Source organism: Phoenix dactylifera, chromosome 6, assembly GCF_051530095.1.
Source record: "Phoenix dactylifera cultivar Ajwa chromosome 6, Ajwa_hap1_PhDact_Kaust_v1.1, whole genome shotgun sequence".
Taxonomy (NCBI): domain Eukaryota; kingdom Viridiplantae; phylum Streptophyta; class Magnoliopsida; order Arecales; family Arecaceae; genus Phoenix; species Phoenix dactylifera.
The window spans coordinates 1,366,384-1,393,755 of NC_143195.1; the positions used below are offsets into that span (position 1 = coordinate 1,366,384).

A 27,372-nucleotide genomic window follows, 5' to 3' on the forward strand; every position below is an offset into this window, starting at 1 on the left:
ACTCATAGGGATTATCTTGATGATCGATAAACCCTAATGAGTTGAGTTGGAATCGTTCCAACCCATTGAAAGGAGTTTTCAATGATATAGTGATAGAGATCACAATATATCTCACTACCAGTCAGAATAGAACCTATGGGGTCACACACACTAGAAGTATTGACCGATCCGATAGTTGAAATCGTGATTAGGAATCACAAGAAATCAATTTGATTGATAAGAAGTTGAAGAAGGAACAAAGGGAATTAATTAATTGGACTTAAACACAAATCCTACTTCGGGTAGGATTCCTAGAGTCCTAATTGGATTAGGACTAGGAATCCTAGTTGGAGTAGGACTGGGATTCCTATTTGGAATAGGATTCCTACAATCCTAATGAGATTAGGAATTTTGAATTGGATTCCTACTTGGAGTAGGATTCCTAGAAATCCTAATTGGATTAGGACTTCGGATTCAAATGGAGTCCTAATTGGATTAGGACTAAAATTAAACAAATCCTAATTGGATTAGGATTCCTTAAGTCTAAATTAATTAATAATCTAATGAATCAACATGACTCCTAATTGGATTAGGATTGAAGAGTTCAATTGAGTCATGGTTCATTCAAGTCCTAATTGGATTAGGACTAGCGTAGATTGAACCCAATATGGTCAATCCTAATTAGATTAGGACTTAACCATAAGAGAGGCACCCAATCCTCTTTGGAAGAGGATTAGGGCAACACAAGAAGGAGGGATCACGCCCCTCCTCCTCTCCTTGTGTGCGGCATGAAGAGAGGGGCCGGCGCCCCCCCTTCCCTCTTTGGAAGATTGTCTTGGAGCTCCTAATTGTTAGGAGCTCCACTCCTTATAAAAGGAGGACTAGGGCCGGCCCCAAGGAAGATGAGCCCTCTTCCTCCAAGCCGTGGCCACCCTCTCCCTCTCCACCCTTGGTTCAGCCGCCATCAGCAAAGGAAAAGAAGAGGAGGCGTCTCCCTCCTCTTGGTCTTCTTCCTTGGCTTCAGCGCGTGTGAAGAGAAGAAGGCTGCGAAGGGATTTGATCTTCTTCTTCTTCTTCAAGATCCTTCTTCTTCCTCCTCTCTAGTGCAATCAAGAGTTGATTGAAAGAGAGGACATCAGCCATCAAAGCTATCTTTGCAAGGGAGCTAGCACCCCGGTGAGATAGAGAGCTTGGATCGGATCCTGCTTCGTGTGGATACCCGTAGAGGCCGGACGTTTGAACAGCTTCAAGCGAACCTTCTTCCAAAACCACGAATTCAGATTTGCGGTGATCATCTACCCGCGCAAGGTGAAGATTTGATCTTCCTAATAGTTTTAAAAGTTTTAATTCTTACCTAATTACGAAAGGTCTCGAAACAACGTTCATGCGATGAACGTCGAACCCGTGCATGCCGATTCCGCTGCCATCTGATTTAATTTTTGAAATATCAGCGGCATGGGCGGGTTCCCAACAACTTGACCACTGTGTCCAGCCGAGACAAATCAACATCAGAAAGGCCTTAGCAGCTCTACTACAGTGGAAGACCTATTGACTTAATATTGGTTAATCAGGTCTTAGTGTTTGCAACTTGAGCCCTTCATAAGAGGTAATCGAACAATTGGCCAGGTAAGCAGGTGGGAGGCTCCCCTTACTCAGAGAGTAAGGTCCTAATTAAGTAACCACCTTTCATGCTTTCCTAGACACCAATTAGATCAATTAATCTAATATGACTTGCTCATGTCGGTTCACCCTCGACTTGATTGAGGAGGTTTTGATTTAGGTCTCAATTGAGTTTGCTACATCACATGTAAGCCTATCTACCCGACTCGCATTCACATCACATGCAAACGGTACATCACAGGCAGTTATAATCGCAGCATCAAATAAAGTTAAACTTTAAATAGGTGATGATCATGGATTCTAATTAGGTCGTATTACAAGCACATGCATATCAATCGATCAAGTGGTCTTCAACTCTTGAATTGGTTCTAAGCCTCATTGATTCGATCCTTGATCAACTCTTGATCCCATCGCCATCAACCGCTTAGATCACCTTTCATCTCATGCCTTTGCTTCAACTTGATCGTTGATGTACATCACATCACAGAAATACAACCAGATGTAAAATAAAAATAAAAATAAATTACATCTCCTTTTAGGAGGCACGCAGGCCTCTCAAAACATCAAATAAGATGCATGCAAGCATCTGAAAAATTACATGACATCGCAGATCACATCGCAGGTCATTACATTTGATACCAAAAGGGGTTGAATCCTATGATCATCACCGTATGCAACAATTATAATTTTCAGATCTGAAAACTAACTGATTATATCATGGCATAGGTCGCTGATCATGCTAATCATGATTCTAAACTTTGTAATCCCATTAACAATGCAATTAGAATCATCCTTTTATCACATAAAAATCAGCATGCAAAAAATCAGCACCCCTGAAAAATCTGCATGCAGAATTTTTCAGCATGCATGATCATTCAATTTTCAGATCTAATATGCCTTTAGATATTTAATTCTTACCTTAATCTACGAAGCCTAGGCTCTGATACCACTGTTGGGAACCCGCCCATGCCGCTGATATTTCAAAAATTAAATCAGATGGCAGCGGAAGAGGCATGTGCGGGATCGACGTTCATCTCATGAACGTTGTTTCGAGACCTTTCGTAATTAGGTAAGAATTAAAACTTTTAAAACTATTAGGAAGATCAAATCTTCACCTTGTGCGGGTAGATGATCACCGCAAATCTGAATTCGTGGTTTTTGGAAGAGGGTTCGCTTGAAGCCGTTCAAACGTCCGGTCTCTACGGGTATCCACACGAAGCAGGATCCGATCCAAGCTTTCTATCTCACCGGGGTGCTAGCTCCCTTGCAGAGATAACTTTTGATGGCTGATCTCCTCTCTTTCTTTCAACTCATGAATATACTTGAGAGGAGGAAGAAGAAGGAAGAAGAAGAGGAAGAAGCAAGGCCCCTGCAGCCTACTTTCTTTTCCCTGCGTTGGAAGGAGGAAAGGAGGAAGAGGAGGGCGCCATGGCTTCTTTTTCCCTTCTTCTTGCTGGCGGCTGAACCAAGGGAGGGAGAGGGTGGCCACGTGATGGAGAGGAGGGGGATTCCTATATCCATTAGGTCAGCCCCCAAGAGTCCTCCTTTTATAACATCTAGGGCTCCTACAAGTTAGGAGCCCTTGATGTATTACCAAGAGGGGCGCCGGCCCCTCTTGTTGCCGCACCAAGAGATCCAAGGAGGAGGGGCGTGAGCCCCTCCCTCTCATGTTGCCCTAATCCTCATCTAATGAGGATTGGGTGGCCCTAATGTGGTTTAGCCTTAATCCAATTAGGCTTAGCCCAAGGGTGAACCAATTTGGATCCAATCTAGGCTAGTCCTAATCCAATTAGGACTTGAATGAACCATGACTCAATTGAACTCTTCAATCCTAATCCAATTAGGAGTCATGTTGATTCATTAGATTAATAATTAATTTAGACTTAAGGAATCCTAATCCAATTAGGATGTATTTAATTTTAGTCCTAATCCAATTAGGACTCTATTTGAATCCGAAGTCCTAATCCAATTAGGATTTCTAGGAATCCTACTCCAAGTAGGAATCCAATTTTAATTCAAAATTCCTAATCTCATTAGGATTGTAGGAATCCTATTCTAAGTAGGAATTCCAGTCCTACTCCAACTAGGATTCCCAGTCATAATCCAATTAGGACTCTAGAAATCCTACTCGAAGTAGGATTTGTGTTTAAGTCCAATTAATTAATTCCCTTTGTTCCTTCTTCAACTTCTTATCAATCAAATTGATTACTTGTGATTCCTAATCACGATTTCAACCATCGGATCGGTCAATACTTCTAGTGTGTGTGACCCCATAGGTTCTATTCTGACTGGTAGTGAGATATATTGTGATCTCTATCTCAATATCATTAAAAACTCCTTTCAATGGGTTGGAACGATTCCAACTCAACTCGTTAGGGTTTATCGATCATCAAGATAATCCCTATGAGTCCCACCATCCACCAGTGACACCTAGCAGCATATAGTGGCTACCCAGCAGAATGGAATGATGAACCTCTAGGTGCAGTTAACGTGTGATACAGTCCTACTATCGTGGATCCCTACAGGACGGAGGTCATGGACAACTCGTCAAACCCCATCGTCTGTCATATGTCAAGATTTATTCGACTTGAGTTCGATAGTGGAAAACTCTTTTTCCACTTTATATTACTGCCCTGGCCAAGGTCTTAGAACTCAGTCTAACAAATCACATAGGATCACTCCTCTTCTATCAAGGTCGATAGATTCCTTATAGGTGCATACCCTACTCCTACAGTGAACTTACTGCAGCCAATCTACACTGCATGGACCCATATGGCTAGAGACCATGTATGTGTGTAGTCAAACTACAATAACCTCACTGTGAGTAGCCGAAGCACCGCAGGTCAAAGGACCAGTCACACTACTGCAACATCAAGCAAGTCACTGACGAGTGGATAGACATCCAAGTGACTTCTTGTCTTGGTCACGCTCAGTACCCTTGTTCTCTAACAAGCACCTGCACTATCACTTCAGTGTCCCTACACTGTGGACTCAAGTCTCGTCCATCTAGAAGGAATGTGATCTGTGCACTGATCGGATCGATCACCGTCCTCGTGATGATCCATTGATCAGGAGCATTTAGAAATTAATCACCAATGATACATGGCTTAAATTCTCAACTCTTGAGAATATGTATCATCATCTTATTAATTTTTTGGACGATTCATAGACACATAAACAATATGAATGAAAAGATGCCTTTTATTTATTCAATAATAAATAGTCAAGTACAAAATTATGTCCCTAGAATCAACAATGTGTCAAGAAAATTGGCTTCTTGGGCATACATCTAACATTGCTTTCTTAAGAGCTTTTAAATCCTTGTAAAACATTTGATTATTGTGCTTGTTCCAGTCAAGGGACTTGGAACAAGGGATAGGCGTCCCATGCCTAGGTTAAATTGGGGGATTGTAGGGTTCGTTGTTAGCCCGGGGTAAAACAACGAGTTGGGTATTGCACTCGCAAAACTACCGGACTGTAATCGCTGATTATAGTGAAAATTCCCAAAGGTGTTTGCGGAGTGGATGTAGGAGCAGTGGAAGCTCCGAACCACTATAAATCTTTGTGTTTGCGATTGACTGTGCTTATAACTCTATCTTTACTTTAGCATATACACTTGTGTGTTTTCTTTTAATTAGACAAAAGTTTTAAAACACCCAATTCACCCCCCTCTTGGGTGACCATCTCTGGGCAACAAACCAATTCCTTCAGAAACTGGATTTTCCAGGGAAGCTCCTTGATGGCCGTCGAGGACAAGTCCAATACCTTGAGGTGAGACATATCGTAGAAAAACCTGGGCGGGATGTCGTGTAGAGTCTTTCCGTTCAGCACCAGGGTCTTTAGTTTCCTGCATTGGGCGAGGCCCCCCCGCATGGATTCTAGATCGTTCACCATGAGGGACACTCTCTTAGCCTCCTTCCAGTCGATGAATTCTGGTCGAGCCTCGTCAGCCCGTGTATGCACTACCAACCGATCTTGCTTCAGCCACAATGCCAACATCCGGTACATACTGTGCATCCTCACGCTGTACCTCCCATCATCATCGTCGCTTTTGCTATCACCCCTACCATAGCTATCATCATCGACATCACTGCCTCTCTCCCCGCTGCCATCATTGCCATCATCGTCATCATCATCATCTTTAGAGCAAACTCTTTCCAGTAAGGATGCATCCGTCAAATGGGTAATGAGAAATCTCAATTGAGAAGGTGAATATTTGGTGAGCCCCTCGCCTATCCAGTATTACACCAACCAGTCTCTTTTGATTCCGCATTTTCCTGGAAATAGAGCGCAATACATGAAGCACTTTCGGATGTCTTTCCCCAGGCAATCATAGGACGATTGCAACTTCTAGATGACCGTCTCGGCCAGCTCAGGGATTTGTTTTGGTTTGGTATCCAGGAAGCGGAGGGTTGTGCTCCATTCCCGTTCGTCGTGCTTCCTGCTTTCCATTATGTTCGCAATTGCTTCCAGTGCAATCGGCAGACCACCACATCTTTTGACGATCTCCTTGGCAGCTTCTTCATTGGTTATTTGATGATTGGTTTCCGTTCGTCGTGCTTCCTGTTTTCCATTCTGTTCGCAATTGCTTCCATGGCAATCGGCAGGCCACCACATATTTTGATGATCTCCTTGACAGCTCCTTCATTGGTTCTTTTGACGATCTCTTCGTCAGCCCTTTCATTGGTTTCGTGGCTGCCCTCCAGATTCTTCATGAAAAGCTCCCAGGCAGGCTGCCATTTTAAGCACCTCAGGTGGATCTTGTTTTTCTCGGCACCGAACACATTGCATATTTTGGTGCAGACTGCCTCATTTTGCATTGTGAATATAACCTTGCTCCCAGGATGACTATTGCAATTGGGGATCCCCAGGTTTTGGAGGTTCAGGTCGTCCCAAAGATCGACCATGATTATGAGAAATTTCATGCTCCGCAGGGCCCTGGAAATGGCAGTCGCCACGGACGTCTCTTTCTTGCTCTCCCAAGCCAAGCCTAGTTGCTTGGCGATGCCTTGTTGAATGCCATCCTCAGAGGTGGTCGTTTCCTCCCCGAGAAAGATCACCACATCAAAGTGATCTTCCGGGAAAAGGAGGAGCCTGCCCTTTTCTTTGTCGCTGAGGGCCTCCGAGAAATTTTGTCCAGACAACAAGTTCTCCCGGTCGGCGTAATTTTCCAAGTCGACGTAGAGGTCATTGTTCAATTTTCTCACGAGCGTGGCCTTGCCCACACCAGCCATGCTGCATATCCCCATGATCATGGAGGAGCCTTTGACAAAATTCTTGAGCTTTTCCATCTTGGAATCGATGCCCACAAGATTTGGCGCCATGGCAAACGGCAAGATGCGATCCTCCAGACTCGAGACATCACAGACGCTATCCTCCATCAGGGACTTTGCTCTATCGAGGTATTCATCTGCGTCCGTGCTTGCCCGAAGGCGTGCAAAACTGTGTCCATGCCACACGGGCATCTCGCTATTTCTGTCTTCACGCCACTAGGGCATCTCGCGACACCTGTCCACCAGTTTCGTTGCTTGCTCTTGGAGTTGTGCAACTTGGAAAATCCACTCCACCGCTTCGTCCCTTTTTTCCTCATCAGCATATACCTACTCGAGAAAGTCAATATATCAGAAAGCTCTTCTATCAGATTTTTATGTAACCATGCATGCATCCTAATTATCAACATAAAAAAAAAAAAAAAAAAAATCTGGCTGATATATCTCTGGTTAATTGCTAGATATACCGCTAGCTAGAACATGTCCCTGTTCATAATCAGAGATCCAAGATTCAAGTGCCCCTATCAGTTTATTTCTCAAAAAAGAAGAGGAAAAATGATATGTCTCGCTACTGTCATCTCTAGTTGTTTGGAAGATCTAAAATCAATCGACAATGGAGACTGTATGGTATCTCTTCTCTCTGTTGCCCCTATCTGTTTAATCACCAGCTATTCCGTAAGACAGAATAAAACACACAAAGTTGATGATAGGCAACTATATCTCTGCACATCAATCTCGAACCAGGGAGCATTCCAATTCGAGGAGAAACATATTAACCAACTTGGATCCGTGGTGGAAAAAAAAAAATATAATAAAATACAAGGACCAAAGTAATGATATTTTTTTTGGCAAAGTAATGTCATCCTCTCCAAGTGAGAGAACCTGATTCAAACTAGACTGGTGGTGAATAACTATTATATTTTCAAAAGAAATACTATTTATTGAAGAAAAAAAATCTGGGGGCATCCTTGCACCCCTTGTGCATGCACGTGGTGGAGCTCTATAAGAATATATCAATTTATATGGCTATGATAGTTGAGACAATATCATATCAACGCATGCCTGATACTAATATAAAATGAGACTTAGAAGAAAACCTTGATGTATTTGGTTTATTTTCTTAAGTTTTTTGGATCACTGATGCTCTTAGAGATACGTCTGCCTAGTGATTTCCAATTTTTCAGGTTGTTTGAGGTGCTTTTGTAATTGTGCTTTAAGCTTAAGCCCGTTTGGTGATGTTTTTATTCCTTGGTCATTCTTTTATGATACAAAGGTAAAAGAAATAAAACATAACAAGACTAAAAGATATGTTTGGTGGCACCCCCTTTGTTTTTTAGTTACTGTTTATAAAATGTTTAGAATTTGAAGTTGTTCTCATTTGCTTTTTTTTTTTTTTTTTTTTTTTGCTAATACGGGTGGATCATACCTGTCGGGTACGGATACACCCAATAAATTCAGAAAATAGGATACCTCGGAGTGCCAAAGGCAACTCCCCATCTCCAGTCCACAATGTGTCTCCGGAGTGGCGAGCTACAAATGCAGCCACCCAATCCGCAGCCCCATTGGCTTCACGGTAGATATGCTTGGCCTGAAAGGCCCCTCCATCCCTCGCCATAGTCCATATATCATGAAGCAAAGGGTGGTCACTACCGTCACCCTTAGGACCCTCTCGGATCCAACTGATAACGGTGGCAGAATCACCCTCTAGGGTGATAGACCTAGCCTGTAACACGCACCGGGCATGTCGAAGGCCAGCCCAGGCAGCGCTCAGCTCCGCGCTCGGAACCGAGGTATCAAATAAGTGACTGCCACCAGCGGCTACAACCCTAGCGAAAGGGTCCCGAATGACGAAACCCGCACCTCCCCTCGTGCCACCATCCAGGACTGACCCGTCAAAATTGACCTTGAGGAAACTCGGGGGTGGGGGCTCCCAGGTGAAAAACACCGTGTGAGATACTGCCAAAGCATGGTGGGGGCCCCAGATGTCCCAAGCTGTCAAGGTCCCTCCGGTGGTGGAGGCATGACACATCTCTGCCGCCTGACTGCGGGCACTCTCGACCACAAATCTCGGCGACATACATCGTTCACTGAATATACGAGCGTTCCTGGCCAACCAGATCTGGTAGGCAGTGCAGCTCACTCGAGTCACCTCCTGACGAAGCGCCAGGGACTCCGAGGCCAGGCGCATGGCCTGTAAGAACTGGTCCCTACAGATCCATACCGGCTGCGGGACCCCTGCCAAACGCCAAGTGTCCCTCGCCCTAGAGCACCGAAACAAGACATGGTCGACCGTCTCGGCCACTCCGCAAACCCCACACTCCAGGGGGATCCTCAAGCCTCGTCCACCAAGTACTGCTCTCGTTGGAAGACGGTCCCAGACCACCTTCCAGAGGAACAGCGCAACCCTCGGGAGGAGGCCCAATCGCCAGATCCAGGCACAATCAGGACCAGGTTCGTACTCCCGCCTAAGAATACGAGAAAGGACGCTCATCCTGACTCTGGGACTGGTCGAGGAACTCCACACTCGTACATCTGGTCCACCGCTCTGTGGCAGAGGGAGGGAGCGAACCCGCTCCGCCAGATGCTCCCCGAAGAAGCGGGCTAATCGAATCTCGTCCCATCCAGCCTCCCCGGGAGTCATAAGATCACAGACCTGTAAACCCTCCCCTGCCTCAACACTAACAGTAGTCGGCCAGCGGCACAGGGGGAGGCCATCAACCCATGAGTCCCTGGTCACATCGATGCTGTGGCCATCGCCTATCAGCCATCGAGTGTGGTCCGACACCATGGGCACATATCTCGCAATCTCACGCCATAAAAAGGAACATCCCCGCCCTCCTCGAACCCCCCCCTCCTGGCCTATCCCCCCATAGCGAGCGGTCATGATCCGGCTCCAGAAACCCTGCGGCTCCAGGATGAAGCGGGAAGCATGCCGGGCGAGGAGCAGCTCTCGTCTCTCCCGGAGAGACAACACCCCAAGGCCACCCTCCCTGAGAGGGAGGCAAATACTCTCCCATGCCACCAGGTGCACCCCACGGCCCCCACCAAGCGAGCCCCATAAGAAGCCCCGAATCAGTCGCTCAATCTTTAGGAGAACGGATCTTGGCACCACCGTGCTGGTCATGAGATAGATAGGCATAGAGCCCAAAACAGATCTGATCAGCAAAACTCTACCCATCATGGATAGAGACGCTGCTCGCCAGCCCTCTAGCCTACTCTGGACCCGTAGCACCATCCCGGAGCACTCAGATACACGCAGTCTCCTACCTGTGATCGGAACACCCAGGTATGTCCAAGTCCCGTCCTGCTCAGGCATCTCCAGAATCCTCCGAATCTCATGTCGAACCCCGGGTGGCGAACTCGGGCTAAAGGAGATAGAGGATTTCTGGGCATTCACTCTCTGACCAGATGCATGGCAATAGGCGGCCAAAGCCCGCCTAATAGCCATGGCATCTGCTACGCGGGCACGCGTCAGGAGTAGGCAGTCATCGGCAAAAAGTAAATGGGATATCGGCTGGGCCCCTAGAGCTGGGACGTAAGCCTCCAACTCTCCGGCGGCACATGCAGCCCGCAGCAATCAAGACAAAACATCAGAACAAATGATGAATAGGTACGGGGATAGCGGGCATCCCTGCCGAAGCCCCATAGTAGAACTAAAGAATGGGGACGGAGAACCGTTGATCAAGATAGAGAACCGCGGACTCCGGACACACCCCATGACCCAACCAATCCAGGTCTCATGGAAACCCAGACTCTCCAAAGCTCGCCTAAGAAAACTCCACCTGATTCTATCGTAAGCTCGTTCCATATCCAGCTTGATAGCCATCAGGCTTCGACGCTTCGGGGCCCGTCGAAGATCCCACATCATCTCTTGGGCCACCATAACGTTATCGAAAATGCTCCTACCTCCAACAAAAGCACCTTGCTCTTGACAAATAATGCCGGAGAGAAAAGGCTTCATACGATCCATCAGTATTCTTGCCACCACTTTGTATAAAGTAGTGCACAAACTGATCGGTCTAAAATGGCTCGGCTCGGACGCATCCGTTCGCTTAGGTATAAGCGTGACAAAAGTGGCCTTCCAGTCGTCAGGCATACCTGATCGACTAAAGAAACATAGGACCGCTTCTACCACTGCGAACCGAACGATACTCCAGTATCTCCGAAAAAAGAAAGGAGGGAAGCCATCTGGGCCCGGAGCCCTGTCCTCGCCCAATGCTCAGACAGCCTCTCGCACCTCCCCCTCCGTCACTGGTCGAACCAATAGTGCATTCGCAGCCACCCCGATTTGGGATTCAGCTCTCGGGAGCAGGCCGGCGACGTCCGACCCACTATCCTCCGTCCAACGGGAGCGAAAGAACTCGAGTAGGATGTGGCTAATCGCCGAATCATCGTCCACCCAATGGCCCCGCTCATCCCGCAGGGAACGAATAGTGTTCCTCTGCCTCCTAATGACCGTCGATCGGTGAAAGAAACTAGTGTTCCGGTCACCCTCTCTGACCCACTGAATTCTGGATTTCTGTCTCCAGAAGATCTCATGTTGACGTAGGATCGAGTGGTGGGTGGCTAGTAGTCCCCGGAGGCTCACCATATCAGCCTCGGGGAGCACGCCCACCTGATCCTCCCTACTTTGGAGGTCAGCAATCGCAGCCTCCGCATCTTCCAGCTTCCTAAAAATATCACCTACGACCTCCCGATTCCAGCGACGTAGCCGTCGCTTGGTCAATTCCAGTTTTCGTGAAACCCTCTGCATGGCGTCGCCGTGGACCGGCAGACCCCAAGCTCCCCGGACAATGTCCCAGGATTGAGGAAAGGATAGCCAAACTTTCTCGAAATGGAATGGGCTACGGTGACTCGGGCCTGATACCGTCGAAAACAGCAAAGGACAATGATCTGAAGCAATCCGGGTAAGATGGTGTAATAACCCCAAAATTTTTTTTTTATATAAAAAGGGATAGAATAGTCCTTTAAAATTGATATAAGGGGTAAAATTGGAAGGAATCAAAAGTTAATGGCATAACTGTAGATCCGTGGAAGTGGCAAGGGCAAAATGGAAATTTTTAAAGTTTGATTTGACTTAAATGGGGGTTTGTCTGGCGGTGGGTTGGCTGAGAAGAGGGAATTGAGACAGAGAGGGAGAGGAGTTCTCAGGCGACAGAGAGGAAAAAAAAAAAAAAAAGAAGAAGAGGGAAGGAAAGGAAGAAAGAAGAAGAGGAAGGGGATTCGAGGAGGAGGGAGATTCCGGTTGCACTTCCAGCTGAAGGGAAAAACGTAGATCTCCTTCTCCTCTACGCAAGGACCTCGATTTCAAAAAAAAAAGAAAAAGGTAAATATCCGTCCCTACCTAGTCTTTTGATGATATTAGGCTATACAAAGGGTGGATGTAGTCTAGAGGGATCAGATAAGGGTTGTAGAGGTGGTTAAAAGAGAAAGAATCGGATTTCGACAAATTTTTCCGGCACTACGGAAAAACTGTGTCGAAGTCCCAACTTCGGCGAATTATTTAGGGGGCCAAACGGCCTCCGATGATGATGCATGTTATCTCTTTGGAATCCTCTATGAGTGTAGAATGTTAGGTAAAAATTTCATCAAATTTGGAGTCCTGAAAGTGGATCAAAACCGAGATGAAGTAACCCACTGTCAGTTCGAGTTACTGTTCATCCGGGTAGAAAATAGGGGATTTCATGCTATAATAGAGTATTAAGCCTAGATCAAGCTAAAAGGGACCTTGTACTCATGCAAGGGAGTCCCTAATACACATAAATGATGAGTTAATTAATAGAAAAAGAAAAGGAGAAAGAAAAGAAAAGATTTAGGGAGCGGGGGAGTTGAATCAATTAAAGTTCCCTATATTATAATTGGCACGTAGATTATGACCTTGATACAAGACTAAATGTATGGTAAATGCATGTCACAGTTGGGCAAGAAGCTAGGAAACGAGAGGAAGAAGTTTCCCACTGCCTGCTGTAGAATTCTAGAGGCGTATCGAGGCCGTGCCGGATTGGCAGGTGAGTGGGAGTCATGTACTTTGCACCATGAGCATCCTTAATTCATTTTCATGAATGTCGCCAAGTGTGAATTGATTCCACTTGAGCATATTGATTGATATTGTAGTAGATTCCTCTATAATCTTGATTCTCCATGCTTGATTATTCTGTACATGCATTTGAGGGAACATTGAGAGGAATTACGAGGGGTTGATGAGTAATCAAATTGATTCCGAATTGTGAAATGATTTCTTTTGTAAATTGATTTCATTTCCTCTATTTTAAAGACTTGTGAGTCGTAGCTTGATTATACTCTTTTATGAGTAATTAAATTGGTTCCAAATTATGAAATAACTTCTTTTGTAAATTGATTTCATTTTCTCCATTTCAAAGATTTGTAGAGCCTTTTTAGTGGTATATTGAGTTGTATTGCACTTCCTTGACCCTCACTCCTAACCCTGATGTTAGTTTATGATTGGGTCATGATCGAGTGAGTGGTAATCTTGATTATACTCCTTTTTAGTAGAGTATTGGGAGGGTGCATTATGGCATTTATGCATGGCTTGGCAGTATCTGCAGGACACCTATAGTCGATGGGGTCGAACATCGGCCTTTGTGCACATAGTAGCCTTCTGAGTGGGCGGAGCCCAGTCCCTTCCTAGGGGGGGACACGGCCCTAGGCGTAGGATCGGCCGGTCCTACGACTTATATTCTGCTTGCCGCCGGGCATAGTAAGACCCCGCGAGGTGCAGTATGGCTTTCCGCGGATGTAGAATTCCCGCGAGGTGCCGTTTAGTATGTAGATGTGAGATGGATTTCTGTTCTGGATACTGACCGGTATTTACATGATTAGGGTGGTGTCTTATCCTGCATATGCATGTGACAGTAGGGAGTTGTTGCTGGTTCGCCTGGGGCGTAAAACCCACCTCTCGATAGCTGTCTAGCATTTATGTTATCGATATGGTGTCTTATCCTGCATATGCATGTGACAGTAGGGAGTTGTTGCTGGTTCGCCTGGGGCGTAAAATCCACCTCCCGACAGCTGTCTAGTGATGATTTCAGCATATTGACACCTGATTTGTATGTTCCAGCATTATGATCTGTTGAGCATATTCATGAGTAGCATATATGTTTGCTTGATTATTCCATATATGCTTCAGATGAGTTGATATTGATTGTGGTAATATTGATGATTTATTCCATATTCTCTATGTTGAGTTCATGTTCATGTTGTTATTGATCTTGAGATTTCATCTTGAGCCATGATTATATTCTGTCTCATGTGCATAGTACTCTCTACTCCACTCACTGAGTATTCATATACTCACTCCCCAGTTTGGTGTTTTTGATTGCAGGGCAGGTATTGTATAGAGAGGAGCAGGGTTAGAGATTGTCTGCTTACTGTGCCGCTCCATAGTATAGTATAGTATAATGTAGATAGAGGTTTATACCCTTTTGGTGTATTATAAACTTTCTGTTGTATATAGTGTAAAGTTACAGTCGTAGATCCTGTTGTGGATATGGGTTTGACCATAGATGGAATGGAAACCAGATTTTTATACATATGAGTTATATGCCTGAGATAATGTATTGATATATATTGTCCAGGTTCATTATGTGACGGATTATGTGATTGCTGCTCTGACAGGTAGTGTGTTGTATGTATTGAGATAATCCTGACAGGTCACTATAGGAAAAGTGATCATTTTGTGCATGCATCATGCCAAATTTTTCAAGATTCATTGATGATTGATAGGTAGTAGGGTTCTACGCGGTGGCTGGTGGCCTTATGCCTACCCGCACCCTAGGACCGTCGCGGCGGCCCGCCGGGAACGGGGCGGGGGTCGTGACAAAGCTTGGTATCAGAGCAAAGGTTAAACAAGAGTCCTGTCAGAGCAATAGGGTGAGTCAGGATTAAGTATAGGATTATACTATGGAGCATAGGATTTTTCTGTATATTAATTTATGAGTCATTTACAATTCAGTAAAATATATTATGGCTCTGTGTAACGACTGTCCTCTCTTTTTGACTCTTTTAGAGACATATAAAGAATACTTCCAAGGAGAATGGAGCCAGATATAGCATTGGATGCGGGTTCCGCACATGTCGAGCCCCAAAGAGAAAAATCTCCTCCTGCTGATAGACGGAGGGTTGATGATCAAGGAGAGGTAGGAAGTAGAGATGCATTAATGGAACAGTTACTGGCAGAGAATCAGGCTCTGAGAGAGCAGATTGCTCGGGGGAAATCTCCTGCCCCGTCAGTAGTATCCATCCCACCTCCTGTAGTTGTGCCAAGAAGTTTGGCCAGGCGGGCTCTAGATGATGAGGGGATTACTGTACAGAAATTTCTGAGGCTCAGAACCCCAGAGTTTAAGGGGGAAGAAGGTGAAGATCCTCAGAGATTCCTGGAGGAGACTGAAAAGATGATACGGAGACCGCCCTGTTCTGATGCAAGGGCAATAGAACTTGTAGGGCTCACAATGAAAGAAGATGCCTGGGGCTGGTACCAGAGGCACGTGGAGGACAGATTGTACAGTAGGAATCCTCCAACCTGAGAAGAGTTCAGGCAAGCAGTGATGGATGAGTTTTTGTCTCCGGCTGAGAGGCAGAATCGGGCTCTTCAGTTTGAGAGGCTGAAGCAGATGCCCGGAATGAGCGTATCTGAGTACGCTCGTGAGTTCACTAGATTGGGGAAGTATGCTTCTTACATCATCCCCACTGAAGCTGCCAGGATAGAAAGATTCAGGCGGGGTCTGATTTCCCCGCTTTATAATGCAGTACTGGCAATAGAGGTCCCCACCTTGTCTAGGCTGATTGATAAAGCAAAACAGTGGGAGATCAGAAACAAAGAGGAAAGGGCTGAAAGAGAACAGAGGAAAATGAGTAAGGGGAAAGGGCAAAGCAGCCGAGGTAGATCTGAGGGAGCAAGTCTCCCGGAGGGCCCGACAGAGCAGTCTGTACGCTCAGCTCCACCTGCCCCACGTAAGAGGAAGTGGAGGAGAAGAGGTCAGTCACAGGATGCTTCTTTACCATTAGCACCTCGTCCTCCGGTCACTATGGCCAGAACTGAATCTAAGTTCCAATCATGGCCAATGTGTGGCATATGTGGGAAGCAGCACCCTGGCAGATGCAGAATGGGTCAGGGAGTGTGCTACAGATGTGGACAGCCGGGTCATTTTGTCAGAGAATGCCCGCAGGGTGCCACCCAGCAGTTTGTGCCTTTAACATCCTACCCTTCTGTGCAGATGGACAGGCCTAGTAGTAGGGGGCCTGTAGGCAGAGGCAGAGGTCAAACACCAACGTCACAGCAGAGTGTTGGACCATCTCAGCTGTTAGCTCCAGCAAGCAGAGGGCAAGGAAGGGTGTTCACGGTAAATCCACAGGAGGCACAGGCATCAAATGCAGCTGTGACAGGTATGCTCCTCATTGATAAGATTAAAGCTAGAGTATTATTTGATTCTGGAGCTACCCATTCATTTGTGTCCCCTTACCTGTGTGGTAGAGGTAGAAGGTAAGACACTCCCAGTCGATTTGATTGAGTTGGCAGTGTTAGACTTTGATGTCATACTGGGCATGGATTGGTTATCAGACAATCGTGCCACCATTAACTGCCAAGAAAAGAGTGTTATTTTCAGACCTTTAGATAAGGGGAAATTTACATATCAAGGGGACAGGAGTGAGATCCCAATGAATTTGGTGTCTGCAGTAAAAGCAAAGAGGCTGCTGAGAAAGGGGTGTCAAAGCTATCTAGCTTATGTGATGGACACCCAGGTAGAGTCTGTGGATCTGCAGCAGATTCCAGTTGTTAGGGAGTATCCTGATGTATTTCCAGGAGAATTACCAGGATTGCCACTTGATAGAGAAATTGAGTTCAGTATTGAACTTCTTCCTGGTACAAACCCTATATCGATTGCTCCCTATCGTATGGCACCTACAGAGCTGAGGGAGTTGAAGGTCCAGTTGCAGGATCTGCTAGACAAGGGGTTTGTTAGGCCCAGTACATCACCATGGGGTGCCCCAGTTCTGTTTGTGAAGAAGAAGGATGGATCGCTGAGATTATGTATAGATTATAGACAGCTGAATAAAGTGACCATCAAAAATAGATACCCACTCCCCAGGATAGATGACCTGTTTGATCAATTACAAGGGGCTGAGTACTTCTCGAAGATTGATCTGCAGTCTGGGTATCATCAGTTAAAAATCAGAAAGGAAGATATATTGAAGACTGCATTCAGAACGAGATATGGGCACTATGAGTTTCTAGTGCTTCCATTTGGGCTGACAAATGCCCCAGCAGCATTCATGGATTTGATGAATAGGGTCTTTAAACCCTATCTTGACAGATTTGTGATAGTCTTTATAGATGATATCCTCATATATTCTAAGAGTCAGGCTGATCATGAAGAGCATTTGAGGATAGCACTACAAACCTTGAGAGAACATGAATTGTATGCCAAACTTACCAAATGTGAGTTCTGGCTACAAGAAGTTGGATTCTTGGGACACATAATATGTAAGGAAGGAATCAGGGTGGATCCCAAGAAGATTGAGGCAGTTATGGATTGGCCGAGACCAACAAATGTAACAGAAATCAGGAGCTTTCTGGGTCTGGCTGGGTACTATAGGAAGTTTGTAAAGGACTTTTCAAAAATAGCTACCCCATTAACAAAGCTGACTCGGAAGCAGGTTAAGTTCACTTGGACAGATTCTTGTGAACAGAGCTTCCAGAAGCTGAAAGATTGCCTCACATCAGCTCCAGTTTTGACTCTACCCACAGATACAGGCGGATTTGTAGTCTACTGTGATGCTTCTAAAGTGGGATTGGGATGTGTGTTGATGCAGAATGGCAAGGTGATTGCATATGCATCCAGACAGCTAAGAAAGCATGAAGTAAACTATCCCACTCATGACTTGGAAATGGCTGCTGTCATATTTGCACTAAAGATATGGAGGCATTATTTATATGGTGAGAAATGTGAAATATATACTGATCATAAAAGCCTCCAGTACATTCAGCAGCAAAGAGATTTGAATCTCAGACAGAGGAGATGGATAGAGCTGTTGAAGGATTATGACTGCCAAATCCTGTATCATCCGGGCAAGGCTAATGTAGTAGCAGATGCATTAAGCCGGAAGTCAATGGGCAGTTTATCTCACATCTCCATCCAGAGGAGAGAGATAGTCAGAGATCTGGCAGATTTATTTGCTCAGGGACTATCTTTTGAGTTATTAGAGGTTCGTCCTTTGATTGCACAGTTTCAGGTGAAACCGAGGTTGATAGATGAAATCAAAGTTTCACAGGATTTAGATCCAATCCTTGTGAAACTGAAAGGAGAAGTACAATCAGGACAGTCAGAAAGGTTTCAGATTGTAGATGGAATGTTGAGGTGTGGCAGTAGGCTATGTGTGCCAAATGTGGAAGATCTGAGACAGAGGATTATGCATGAAGCACACAATACTCCCTATAGCATTCATCCTGGTTCCACCAAAATGTATCATGATATCAAAGGCATATATTGGTGGAACGGATTAAAAAGGGATGTGGCCAAATATGTGGCTTCTTGTTTGACTTGTCAACAAGTGAAATTTGAACATCAGAAGCCAACAGGGCTTTTGCAAGAGTTACCTTTGCCCGAGTGGAAATGGGAAAGGATAACTATGGATTTTGTGGTCGGGCTGCCCAGACAACAAAAAGGATATGATTCCATCTGGGTGATTGTGGATAGATTGACAAAATCAGCCCATTTTCTACCGGTGAAAACCACATATTCAGTAGCTCAGTATGCCGAAATATATGTGAATAAAATAGTATCTCTGCATGGAGTGCCAGTTTCTATTATATCAGATAGAGGTTCACAGTTTACCTTTAGATTTTGGCAGAAACTCCATGAGGCATTAGGAACTCAGCTTGATTTCAGTACAGCATTTCACCCTCAAACAGATGGGCAATCGGAGAGGACCATTCAGACCCTCGAGGATATGCTCAGAATGTGTGTACTGGATTTCAGAGGTAGCTGGGACAGATACTTACCTTTAGTGGAGTTTGCATATAATAACAGTTATCACTCCACTATTGGTATGGCACCTTATGAGGCACTTTATGGGAGAAAATGTAGATCTCCCTTATGCTGGTCTGAGATTGGAGAGAAGCACCTAGAAGGACCAGATTTGATCAGAGAGACATCAGAAAAAGTGCCAATGATACAGGAAAGGTTGAGGACAGTGTTCAGTAGGCAGAAGAGCTACTCAGATGTCAGAAGGAGAGATGTGCAGTTTGGCACGGGGGATCACGTGTTCCTAAAGATCTCTCCTATGAAAGGGGTAATGAGGTTTGGAAAGAGGGGCAAGCTTAGTCCCAGATACATTGGCCCCTTTGAAATATTAGATAAAGTTGGCAATGTATCTTACAGATTAGCACTGCCTCCAAACCTCAGCCATGTGCATCCAGTATTCCACATATCTATGCTCCGGAAGTATGTGCCGGATCCATCTCATGTGCTATCAGTGCAGGAAGTTATAGTAGAAGAAGATCTTTCTTATGAAGAACTTCCTGTCGCTATTCTTGATACTCAGATCAGGAAGCTGAGAAATAAGGAAATATGTATGGTAAAGGTCCAATGGCACTGGCACAATGTTGAAGAATGCACTTGGGAGTCGGAGCAAAGTATGAAGAGCAAATACCCTCACCTCTTTGAGTAATCAGGTAATTTACTCTTTTAAATTCGAGGACGAATTTTATATAAGGAGGGGAGGATGTAATAACCCCAAAATTTTTTTTTATATAAAAAGGGATAGAATAGTCCTTTAAAATTGATATAAGGGGTAAAATTGGAAGGAATCAAAAGTTAATGGCATAACTGTAGATCCATGGAAGTGGCAAGGGCAAAATGGGAATTTTTAAAGTTTGATTTGACTTAAATGGGGGTTTGTCTGGCGGTGGGTTGGCTGAGAAGAGGGAATTGAGACAGAGAGGGAGAGGAGTTCTCAGGCGACACAGAGGAAAAAAAAAAAAAGAAGAAGAGGGAAGGAAAGGAAGAAAGAAGAAGAGGAAGGGGATTCGAGGAGGAGGGAGATTCCGGTTGCACTTCCAGCTGAAGGGAAAAACGTAGATCTCCTTCTCCTCTACGCAAGGACCTCGATTTCAAAAAAAAAGAAAAAAGTAAATATCCGTCCCTACCTAGTCTTTTGATGATATTAGGCTATACAAAGGGTGGATGTAGTCTAGAGGGATCAGATAAGGGTTGTAGAGGTGGTTAAAAGAGAAAGAATCGGATTTCGACAAATTTTTCCGGCACTACGGAAAAACTGTGTCGAAGTCCCAACTTCGGCGAATTATTTAGGGGGTCAAACGGCCTTCGATGATGATGCATGTTATCTCTTTGGAATCCTCTATGAGTGTAGAATGTTAGGTAAAAATTTCATCAAATTTGGAGTCCTGAAAGTGGATCAAAACCGGGATGAAGTAACCCACTGTCAGTTCGAGTTACTGTTCATCCAGGTAGAAAATAGGGGATTTCATGCTATAATAGAGTATTAAGCCTAGATCAAGCTAAAAGGGACCTTGTACTCATGCAAGGGAGTCCCTAATACATATAAATGATGAGTTAATTAATAGAAAAAGAAAAAGAGAAAGAAAAGAAAAGATTTAGGGAGCGGGGGAGTTGAATCAATTAAAGTTTCCTATATTATAATTGGCACGTAGATTATGACCTTGATACAAGACTAAATGTATGGTAAATGCATGTCACAGTTGGGCAAGAAGCTAGGGAACGAGAGGAAGAAGTTCCCCACTGCCTGCTGTAGAATTCTAGAGGCGTATCGAGGCCGTGCCGGATTGGCAGGTGAGTGGGAGTCATGTACTTTGCACCATGAGCATCCTTAATTCATTTTCATGAATGTCGCCAAGTGTGAATTGATTCCACTTGAGCATATTGATTGATATTGTAGTAGATTCCTCTATAATCTTGATTCTCCATGCTTGATTATTCTGTACATGCATTTGAGGGAACATTGAGAGGAATTACGAGGGGTTGATGAGTAATCAAATTGATTCCGAATTGTGAAATGATTTCTTTTGTAAATTGATTTCATTTCCTCTATTTTAAAGACTTGTGAGTCGTAGCTTGATTATACTCTTTTATGAGTAATTAAATTGGTTCCAAATTGTGAAATAACTTCTTTTGTAAATTGATTTCATTTCCTCCATTTCAAAGATTTGTAGAGCCTTTTTAGTGGTATATTGAGTTGTATTGCACTTCCTTGACCCTCACTCCTAACCCTGATGTTAGTTTATGATTGGGTCATGATCGAGTGAGTGGTAATCTTGATTATACTCCTTTTTAGTAGAGTATTGGGAGGGTGCATTATGGCATTTATGCATGGCTTGGCAGTATCTGCAGGACACCTATAGTCGATGGGGTTGAACATCGGCCTTTGTGCACATAGTAGCCTTCTGGGTGGGCGGAGCCCAGTCCCTTCCTAGGGGGGACACGGCCCTAGGCGTAGGATCGGCCGGTCCTACGACTTATATTCTGCTTGCCGCCGGGCATAGTAAGACCCCGCGAGGTGCAGTATGGCTTTCCGCGGATGTAGAATTCCCGCGAGGTGCCGTTTAGTATGTAGATGTGAGATGGATTTCTGTTCTGGATACTGGCCGGTATTTACATGATTAGGGTGGTGTCTTATCCTGCATATGCATGTGACAGTAGGGAGTTGTTGCTGGTTCGCCTGGGGCATAAAACCCACCTCCCGATAGCTGTCTAGCATTTATGTTATCGATATGGTGTCTTATCCTGCATATGCATGTGACAGTAGGGAGTTGTTGCTGGTTCGCCTGGGGCGTAAAACCCACCTCCCGACAGCTGTCTAGTGATGATTTCAGCATATTGACACCTGATTTGTATGTTCCAGCATTATGATCTGTTGAGCATATTCATGAGTAGCATATATGTTTGCTTGATTATTCCATATATGCTTCAGATGAGTTGATATTGATTGTGGTAATATTGATGATTTATTCCATATTCTCTATGTTGAGTTCATGTTCATGTTGTTATTGATCTTGAGATTTCATCTCGAGCCATGATTATATTCTGTCTCATGTGCATAGTACTCTCTACTCCACTCACTGAGTATTCATATACTCACTCCCCAGTTTGGTGTTTTTGATTGCAGGGCAGGTATTGTATAGAGAGGAGCAGGGTTAGAGATTGTCTGCTTACTGTGCCGCTCCATAGTATAGTATAGTATAATGTAGATAGAGGTTTATACCCTTTTGGTGTATTATAAACTTTCTGTTGTATATAGTGTAAAGTTACAGTCGTAGATCCTGTTGTGGATATGGGTTTGACCATAGATGGAATGGGAACCAGATTTTTATACATATGAGTTATATGCCTGAGATAATGTATTGATATATATTGTCCAGGTTCATTATGTGACGGATTATGTGATTGCTGCTCTGACAGGTAGTGTGTTGTATGTATTGAGATAATCCTGACAGGTCACTATAGGAAAAGTGATCATTTTGTGCATGCATCATGCCAAATTTTTCAAGATTCATTGATAATTGATAGGTAGTAGGGTTCTATGCGGTGGCTGGTGGCCTTATGCCTACCCGCACCCTAGGACCGTCGCGGCGGCCCGCCGGGAACGGGGCGGGGGTCGTGATGACCCTATAGGACGGGAATCTGATAAGCCAGTCAGTAGAAGCAACAACCCTGTCCAGTCGCTCCCACACCCGAGCTCGTCAAGATTGGTTGTTACACCAAGTGAAGCGCGGACCGGAGAAACCCAGATCTACTAGGCCGTTCCGCGAGAGGAAATCGCGGAACTCCCTCCTATCCACAGAGTCAGTGAAGGCCCTGCCTCCTCGTTTCTCACTCTCCTCCAAGATACAATTGAAGTCACCCACCATCGCAGACGGAAGACTCGGAGCAATTAGGTGGGTGAGCTCGTCCCACAGAACCCTCCTGGTTCGATGGTTTGTACTAGCATACACTCCGCACAAGACCCACGGTGCAGCATTAGGTTCCGAGATGGTCATGATGACCTGTTGGGAGCAGTTGTGGAATACGTCAATCGTAGCCACACCCCGCTTCCACAGAGCCACAATACCCCCCGACAACCCCTGGGAGTCAACTGCATACGACTCCCAGTCAACCTCTAACCGTCGTAAGACACGACTGAGTCCTCTACCGGAGAGTCGTGTTTCATAAAGTAGACAGATCTCCGGACTATGGATCTGGACCAGCCGCCTAAAGGATGACATAAAGGCCGGCTTTGCCGCCCCCCTACAATTCCACGCAAGAATCCTCATGGGGAAAAGTCCGAGAGGTCGGCCACAGGCACATCGACCCTCTGGGCCATAGGGTCTATCTCCACCTCGCGATCAGGATCAACCTGCTGACCCTCATCCGAACTAGTCCCGGACACTACTCGCAACACAGCCGCCTTCACCCGTTGAACGACAGTCGAGTGATCCACGGTCGTGCGAGCAGCCCCCTCATGACCACTCGGGTCCCTTACCCCTGGCACCACCAGTGCAAGCGTATCCCGCCCCACCAAAGGGTCACTCATGGGACAATCAACGCAGACAGGGGCCTCACTCATCCTAGCCCCCTCGGGGCCACTCGAATCATCTGCCCCTATCTCCATAGGTGCAGGCATATCCTGCTCCGCCAAGGAATCACTCATAGGGCCGACAGCGCAGGCATAGACCCCACAAGTCCTAGGTACATCGACCGAATCAGGCCTGCCCGAGACACCATCCACCTGCCCCACATCCCCCTCTAGAGAGCCTAGAGTGGAGAGCATCACAGCTGGCGGATCCACTCCCAGGGACTGGGCCCCAAACTGGAAGTCACTGGGCCCCGTGAACTGGGCTAGTGGATCAGGCCTGGACTCAGGCCCCATATGGCCCAGCTGGGCCGTGAACAGTGGAAGGCCCCCGCCCACAGGGGCCTTCCCAGGGAATCCCGTGCGTGGCCCATCCGATTTGGGCCACGCACCAAGCTCCACGCGACGGTCCCCCAGGACCGTCGCGCGGTTCACCGAACGAAACACGCGGGGCACGCGTGCCCCGCGTGCTGCTGTCCCGACCGAGCCACCCCTGTGGCCCGCCCGCCCCCGGCCCAGGGACCGGCCCAGATCCGTTAGCAGCCCAGTGTTTCTGGGCCGCTTCTTGGGCTTGACCGTGGCCTGGCCCGCCGCTCCAGTCGGCCCGCCCTGGTCCGCCGAGTCAGCCCGGGACTCAGGCAGCGCCGACTCGTCAGCCACAGGCACCGGGTCGACACGTCCCACGGGCGGGGCCAAGTCGACTCGGGAACCCTCCTCGCGCCCGTCGGAGGCCAGGACCGCCACCCCCGGCGGGGAGTGGTGATGGGCCACCTTGACGGGCTTTTGCCAACCCTCGAGATCCGGTGGGGACACCGGAGGGCTAGGCGAGGCAATCGGCGGATCCGGCTGAGAAAGGGGCAACCCAGCGAATGGCTCGGTCGTCTTCCCCAGCTCCGGCGGCCCTTTTCCCCGCGGCTGTCTGGCACGGGAGGTCACCAACCACGGGCCATAGATCGGGCCGGGGACCTCCTTTTCAGGTGAGCTATCGCCAGTCGGAGCCGGAGCCCCAAACCGGCACACGGGCCCAAGATGCCCGATTCGTCCGCACCGAACGCAGAGGTCCGGGATGCTCTCGAAGACGAAAGGCTGCCAAATAGCCTTCGTCCGCCCGAGTATCCGTATCCCTGGGAGGAGAGGCGCGGATGCGTCGATGGCCACCTTGACACGAGCGAAGCCCATAGCCCGTCGGCCCTCGGTGACACCGTCCACCGCCATTGGCTTTCCTGCCTTGGCCGCAATCTCTAAAATAGTCGAAGGCGACCAGTATTCCGGGGGGAGCCCAGGTAGCCGGAGCCAGACCACTGCGGTCTTGACCGGAGACTCCCTAGGTAGGAAGTCCGGCGCCCACGGCTCCAGGGCAAGCAGTTGCCCTGCCACCACCCAGGGCCCCTCCGCTAGGGCGCGATCCCGGACCTCCGACGACCGGAATCGCAGAGCGAAGTGGTCCTCGGCGAGGGTCACCGCCACCACCTCCCCTGTTTTCTTCAGCCGGGCAGCCACGTCCTTGGCCACCCACTCGACCGGCACCCGCCGGCCGAGGCTCCGGCCGACGAGTGCTAGCCCCTCCCACTCCCGGCGGGCAGCCTCAATGGGCTCCTCCGAGAGCTCGAAGACCGACGGGAAGCGAAGGCTCAAGCGAGCCACCTCCTCGTCCGTCAGTCGACGGGTGATCCAGGGCCCGGGCTGCGTCCAACCACCCGGTCGGTCCCCTTTCCCCCCTTCCCCTTCCCCTTAGACGTACCTGGTCCTTGAGCTACCACCTCCGCCCAAGACCTCGTCGACGACGATGCCGCAGTCTGCTTCGTCGCGGCAGCTTCCGCCGTCGCCCCCGACCCCGGCTCCCCGACCGAGCCCGCCGAACCCTCCATCGTCGTCTTCCCCTTCATCAGATCCGGTTGACACCCTGCAAAACAAAGGAACTGGGCTCACGGGATGGCCCGGACACAGCAGAGCTCCCCCACCACCGCTCAACGCCGGCGAAGGAGACCGTTAGCACAGCAATCCTTTCTCTCTCCTCAGAGTTTCTCACTCTAAAGAGCCGTTAGCTTCTCATTTGCTTTTGAAAATAAGAATATGAAACAAGAAAGATAAAAAAATAGTATGATTCACATGCTTCCCCCACTACAAAAAAAAGAATATTTCTCGGTGTTTTTTAGAGTCCTTACCGATGCTTTTAAGTGTCGGTAGGTTTCCTGCCGACGCTTCCAAAAGCATCGAGCAAGTGTGAGTGGGATTACTTTGCGCCGACGCTTTCAAAAAGCGTTGACTAAAAACGAAATCTATACCGACGCTTTTAAGCGTCGTTTTACTTGGAGTTAACCGATGCTTAAAAGCGTCTACCGATATGAACCGATGCTTAAAACCGTGGGTTCATTTTGGACTAAGCCGACGTTTATTAGTCGCATCGGCCTAAGTTCGTTCTTGGCCAACACTATAAAGCGTTGGTAAAGGTGTGCCGAACTTGCCGACGCTTTTACCTAGCGTCGGTATAAAAGGGTGGGAAAAACCTTTTTTTTTTTGTAGTGCCCTCTCTCCATCCAACTTGAAGCAAAAGAGCGGTCCACATCCATGTGGTGGTATCATAGAAATATAACAACCAAAGAAATGGCAACATTACCAAATTATGTCCTTAGTTTTCTGCTTTAATTTTTAGCTTTAATATTGAGCTCAGTTGTTATTGTTTAAGTTATGTTGAAGCTTCGGTGTTCTAATGGCCCATGGCACTTCACGCCATGAAAGATGGAGACGGTTGAAGTTGCTATCAAGATTGTATCAGAGCCCCGTGAAAGATTTATCAATGCGAAGTTCCGACCATAAATTTGATCATTCATAGATCATCAAGGACCCAGAAGTAGAAATTTGCATGCTTTGAATCCATAGTCAGGTAGGGTAAGAAGATGAGTTGTATGATACCAAAGAGCCAAATGAATGGAAAAGTGTAGATCCGTTGGGTCTATGAAAGCTTATGAAGACTCCCGACCCATAAATCCAAGTGAAGTCACGTAACTAAGAATGAAGAGAGCAAGTGGATAATTTTGAACATTTGGAGGCCTGTGAAATTGAGCCACGAAAACATGTTACGATAGGAGGGAAGGAGATACATGCAAGCATCTTCAAGATACGAGCAAACAGAATATGAAGTCTCAAACATTGTATCTATGGGATTAGATGGATTTATGTTCATATATGTATGCAATTAGAAATAGGGGTAATCTCGATTGACAACTTTGAGGAGAGGACGTTGCACCAACCTCACAAATCAAACTAATAATTTAGTTCAACCTTTTCTTTTTTGATGGAACAATTTAGTTCGACTTAACTAATAATTTAGTTAATAAGATTCACATAATTGTTTTTAGTATATAATATCGTTATTTTGAACCAAAAAGACAAAAAAAAGTTTAATATATAACAATAACGTTTCAATCTGATAAAAACAGTAAAAAAAATCAAAAAAATCATGCTTGTAGAGGTGATGGGAAGTAGGATTACCTTTTTTTGCACCTGCCTGCCTTCTTTCTTCAGAGTTTGCAAAGCCCCTTCAAGTTTTTTAAATTTGTTTTCTACCGTGCATGGGAGAACCTGATCTTTTAAAAGCTGTACCACATCACAAGGGATGCCCCCAATCCCACAACCACTCATTTTTATTTCTTTACCCCCCTTAAACCTTACAGCAAACTCAGTATTAAAAAGGAGGGATCAATCTGGGAGAAATAGATGATCGAGTTTGCTGATTCTGTGCAAAAGGAAGGAGCTACAGCAAAGAAAGGCCAAGCAAGTAAAAATGTGGATTGAAGGGATGATTTGAAGATGAACAACCCCACAGGATATGTGCGCAATTTATAGGCTTAATCGCTAGGGATGATTAAATGCTACTCCCTAATGGTCCTATTCATGC

The 27,372-nt window shown here is 46.3% G+C and overlaps 1 protein-coding gene across 1 annotated transcript; it reads right to left on the reverse strand.

The window, feature by feature from the left end:
- Positions 1-4,448: 4,448 nt before the first annotated feature.
- LOC148703053 (disease resistance protein RPS2-like) lies at positions 4,449-27,327 on the reverse strand. The gene is made up of 3 exons (XM_089923759.1): positions 26,967-27,327; positions 6,140-7,199; positions 4,449-5,831 (listed from the first exon to the last, which is right to left on the reverse strand). Exons 2-3 carry the CDS (start codon positions 7,062-7,064, stop codon positions 5,230-5,232), a joined length of 1,527 nt encoding a protein of 508 aa, XP_089779885.1. The 5' UTR covers positions 7,065-7,199; positions 26,967-27,327; the 3' UTR covers positions 4,449-5,229.
- Between the last annotated feature and the right edge of the window lie 45 nt (positions 27,328-27,372).